The sequence below is a fragment of the Pseudomyrmex gracilis genome, unplaced genomic scaffold, assembly GCF_002006095.1.
Source record: "Pseudomyrmex gracilis isolate BER0280 unplaced genomic scaffold, ASM200609v1 scaffold_42, whole genome shotgun sequence".
Taxonomy (NCBI): domain Eukaryota; kingdom Metazoa; phylum Arthropoda; class Insecta; order Hymenoptera; family Formicidae; genus Pseudomyrmex; species Pseudomyrmex gracilis.
Window position 1 is genome coordinate 174,693 of NW_018020626.1, and position 4,580 is coordinate 179,272.

Genomic DNA, 4,580 nt, shown 5'->3' on the forward strand with positions numbered 1-4,580 from the left:
GAGGTCAGTGCCCCGCCAAGGCCGCGCGGCCGAGGTCAGTGACCCCGCCAAGGCCGCGCGGCCGAGGTCAATGACTCCGCCAAGGCCGCGCGGCCGAGGTCAGTGACATTACTGTAGTATGTATATAATACATATAATACAATATAAAGTATAATATTATAAATATATAATAAATTATATGTATAATATGTATTATTTAATGTTATATATAATATAAATTACAGTCACGTTATTTTGTTTTTCTACTCTTTCCTGTCACGTGACTTTAGTTACGTTTTTAATTTTCTCTACATATACGACGAACTGTCTCAAAATCGCTTTTCATTATTCACTCTCTCCATCTTACCGATTCGATTCGACTCGATCAACCAACCAACCAATCGGCAACGCGGAAAAGAGGCAACAATAGATGCGATACATTCGGCTCCAAAACGCGCATTTCTCGGTCCAAATGACTTTTTTTATATAGGATAAAAAAAAAGTTGCCAATTAGCAGTAAAAAAGTAACGTTGTAATTATTAAAACAAAGAAAAACCCACGTAAGAGCATTTTTTCGTCAATCTTTTAATCTTGATAAGTTTTTTTCAACGCATCTGTGCTAGTGTACGTTTCATATCGAACAAGCTTCAGTCCAGACAGGATTTCCGGCGCCTAGAAACATAGCAATCCGATTAGCGTACGTGAACTCGGTCGAGACTGCTGTGTGGCGCGAGAAATTGCGAAAACAAAGTTTTATTACGAATAAAAATGTGCTTCTAAAGTTTTCGTTTTTTTTTTTTTTTAGATCCTGGAGAGTCAGTGGATCGGAACCTGGCACAGTTGGAAGGTCAGAAGCATGTGGGTGAAGTGCTTGTCGGTAATCCCGCAGATGTTCATGTTACCATTTATCGGATTTGTCATATTGTTCGCGCCGAACTCAAAACAGGCGAGATTCTTCAAAATCCCGGTTAACAAATTTCTCTCGTCCGTGGCGAACTATTTTATATTTCTCACGTTTGTGTTTCTGCAGTCGCAAAGCGACAAAATCGAACAGCTTCGTGGTCCACCCAATACTGGTGTGCGCCTGATAATTTTTATATAATTTAAAAAACTCGACTTTTCTCTTTCAAATAAATATATTCACAGCAATTTCGTTCTTTTCAGGATACGAAGTGGTTCTCGCTGTCTACGTAATATCGTACATACTTGCGTTCATTCGATTATGCATTACGGACGGTCCGGGCAGATGCTTCAAATCGCGCGCAAACTGGTAAGAATATAGACGACGTTTTGTTTTGCGTAATTTTTATCGAGAATAATTTTAATTTTTACACAAATTCAAAATCCATAAAAAAATGCACGATTTAAATATCTTCAATAAATATGATTCTTGTTGGGCGCGATATATACAGGTATGAGTTTATAATGCTCGTGCTGTTCGTTTTGACGTTTCTCTTCTGGATAGTTGCCGCTTTGGACGTCAGAATAAACGGTCAGCGTGATCTAGAGAGAAAGTATTGGCACAAGTACGATCCGACTTTAATAGCAGAAGGAATATTTTGTCTCGCGGCGATCATGGCGTTCTTTAAACTGTTATTTATCTGCCAGCTGGACTACGATCTCGGACCGTTGCAGCTTTCTTTAATAAAAATGATCAGAGATGTCATGCATTTTGTTGTGATATTCGGTATCATGATTATAGCTTTCACCGTTGGTAAGATACGCAACATTCAATCAAATGTATAAAAAAGCAACGAGCGGACAACAATTTCGTGTGTTTTTCGTTTGCATATATAATTCAACGTCGACGTATAAAAATAATCAACTTGAATCCTTTTTCAGGACTGTGTCATCTTTATCAGTATTATGACGGCATGGTGCAGACGGATGACGAGTCGAAACTGAAGACAGAACAAGAGAGTTCCTTCGTCGACTTCAAGTCCACCTTAAAGACTCTCTTTTGGGCGATTTTTTGCATGAGTCCGGTAGAAAGCGCCGATGTGATAATCGAAAACCTTCCGGGTGAAAGGGAGTCTGAAACAATAATCAATCGTCACAGCTTCACCGAATTTATCGGTTATCTTTCTTTTGGCAGTAAGTGCGCGTGTTTTTCTCTTCGTTCCTCATCAGCTAAATAATATTACTCATAAAATCACTTATAGCCGATGCGAGTCGCATTAATTATCACTTGTTTCGCATTCCCCAGGCTTTCAGTTTATTTCCGTGGTAGTCGTTTTGAATATGCTAATCGCGTGTATGGCGAACACCTTCACCAGAGTGACCGATAACGTCAACATAGAGTGGATTTTTGGCCGAACTGAAGTTAGCGAATTCTCATGCTTGTCATTTCTAAATTTATTTCTTACATTTTTAAATACGTTCTTACGCTCTCTCAGGATTTATAAAAAAAAAAAAAAAATGCAAAATTTTATTTAAATAAAAAAGAGAGAGATAATAAATATTAAAATAATTTATTCAGGCTTATGTTGATTTTATGCTGACGACCACGCTTCCACCTCCATTCTTCATATTCTCGATATTCACGGGGTTAAAGCCGATTATCGAGTACATTAAAGTATTGATTAAGCCACCACCCGGCAAACGAGCACGATGGGACTTTACAAATTGTTGATTCAAAGTCAGAATGAATCTGAGACAAAAAAACACAAAGTAAAAAAAAAAAAAAAAAAAAAAAAAAAAAGAGAAAACGAAAAAAAAAACATATTGCGTGTTAAATGCTTCATTTATTTTATAATACACTTCACACAGGAAGATTTAGAAGAAAAGAAGGACCATCATTTCGCATCGATTATGGCACAACTGGTGCAACGTTATTTCCGTCAGCATAGAGAAGCGGTAGAAGAAACGGACATGCAAAAATTGAGAAAGGAATTGATGGAATTCAGCAATATTCTGAAGGAAGCTCTTAGTCCGTCTTAAGGAACATCTTCGCGCGCGTTCTCTACAATATTATTTCATAATCTTTTATTCATACAGCAGTCAGAAAGCACAACAAGAGACACTCAATCTCTGTGTAATATTCAATTTTTAAGGATTAAAATGTATTTTATTGAGATATATAAAAATAAAGGTAGCTTTTTAGTATGGTAACAGTGTCTTATTGCAAAAATATGCAAAGAAATATTGCTGCATGAACGTTTAATCGAGTTGATTGCGGTTGCGTATTAGCGTATTACTCAGCATAGCCTTGAGATATTATCCGAAGAAAAAACGATGAAATACGCGTTGTGAATATTATACGTGCAAAAAGCGAGATAAAATTAGCAAGTTTACGTCGTTATGCAAAAGCAATTTCTTAGATCGAAAGATAGGTAATTTAATTCGTATGTATTTTTTATTCAAGAAATGTTAAAAACAGAAGGACATCTTCAACGAAGCAGGTGATAGGGGGAGGAGTCGCCTTTGATATCTCCAAGCATCCGTAACACTCATTAATAAATTCATATTTTTTGTTGTTGTTTATACATTAGTTGCTTCTTCATGTTTTCTTTGCTTCATTGTCTGTATTTTCTTTTTTCTTTGCTGGAATAACAAATAATTGTCCTTCAAATTTTAAAAGTTTATTCTTACTTGTACATAAGAACATAATAAAAATAAATATAAAAGTAAACATTAAAAACAATTCAGGACGATAATTACTAATTTTGAGAAATTAGTTTTTTGTTTCTCTTTCTCTCTCTCTCTCTCTCTCTCTCTCTCTCTTTTTTTATCGAAAAATAAACTAAGCCCAAAGAAAACGTTTTTTTTATCCCAAAAACGTGTGCGTTACATCTTCGTGATCTCGTTGCGAAACAGATCTTCTAGGATTCACCTCACGTTCGAGCGACCCTCGGTAATAATTTGCGGACGAACAATGCGTACGGCAATACATTTTACAGGTTCTATGTGTGAGATACTAACGAAGCATATTATGTGTACGTTTGTGTTAACTCCTCCTACAACTACCCTTAATAGACGTGATTGTTTCGTAATTTCTGCTTCTTGTTTCTATGTAATATCCATCCTACATACACACTGTAACCTGCCCTTTACTGATCGAAAGCATCTGTAAATTTGATTCTACGAATGTACGTGTATACGTGTGTGTTCGATCTCTTTCTAAAGTAAAAGTTGTCTAAATATTTACACGACATATATAAGTTTTCTTTTTAGTGTGACGTAAAAACAACTTACTTCTAAAGTTTGTCCGAACATTTTAGCTGTGACCTATGGCCATCAGATAACCGTGGCAACTTACTATCATTTTTTGAGTGTATTTGCACGAAGATATCATTTCGTCCTTTGACATTCTCAGTCACATAGTCTGATTCCCAATCTCACTTTACCTCTGTTTCGGGAGACATTCAATTGAGAATGTCACCCAAGAGAAACTGACTCTTTCTTTCTCTCTTTCTTTCTCTTTTTTTCTCTTAAAGAACTTTTTATATAGAAACAAGGGCGGACAACTAGATGAGATGTGGGTGGGGAGAGGAATAGAAAGAGCTTGTGAGGGTGCGCGCCGCGATGGACCGATGTCGCTGTCAGTTTGCACGCGACTCCCGTGCTATAAACACATGTTGGTGTCTATCATCGAAAAGCAA

The 4,580-nt window shown here is 36.7% G+C and overlaps 1 protein-coding gene across 1 annotated transcript in view; it reads left to right on the top strand.

Moving 5' to 3' along the window:
* Nucleotides 1-2,919, top strand: part of LOC109853046 (short transient receptor potential channel 5-like) — a 7,364-nt gene extending 4,445 nt beyond the window's left edge. The window contains exons 7-13 of the mRNA XM_020424756.1: nt 785-1,055; nt 1,144-1,249; nt 1,392-1,693; nt 1,822-2,073; nt 2,186-2,301; nt 2,459-2,606; nt 2,753-2,919. Coding sequence (XP_020280345.1) covers nt 785-1,055; nt 1,144-1,249; nt 1,392-1,693; nt 1,822-2,073; nt 2,186-2,301; nt 2,459-2,606; nt 2,753-2,919 — 1,362 coding nt within the window. The remainder of the gene's footprint in view (nt 1-784; nt 1,056-1,143; nt 1,250-1,391; nt 1,694-1,821; nt 2,074-2,185; nt 2,302-2,458; nt 2,607-2,752) is intronic.
* The last annotated feature ends 1,661 nt before the right edge of the window (nt 2,920-4,580 follow it).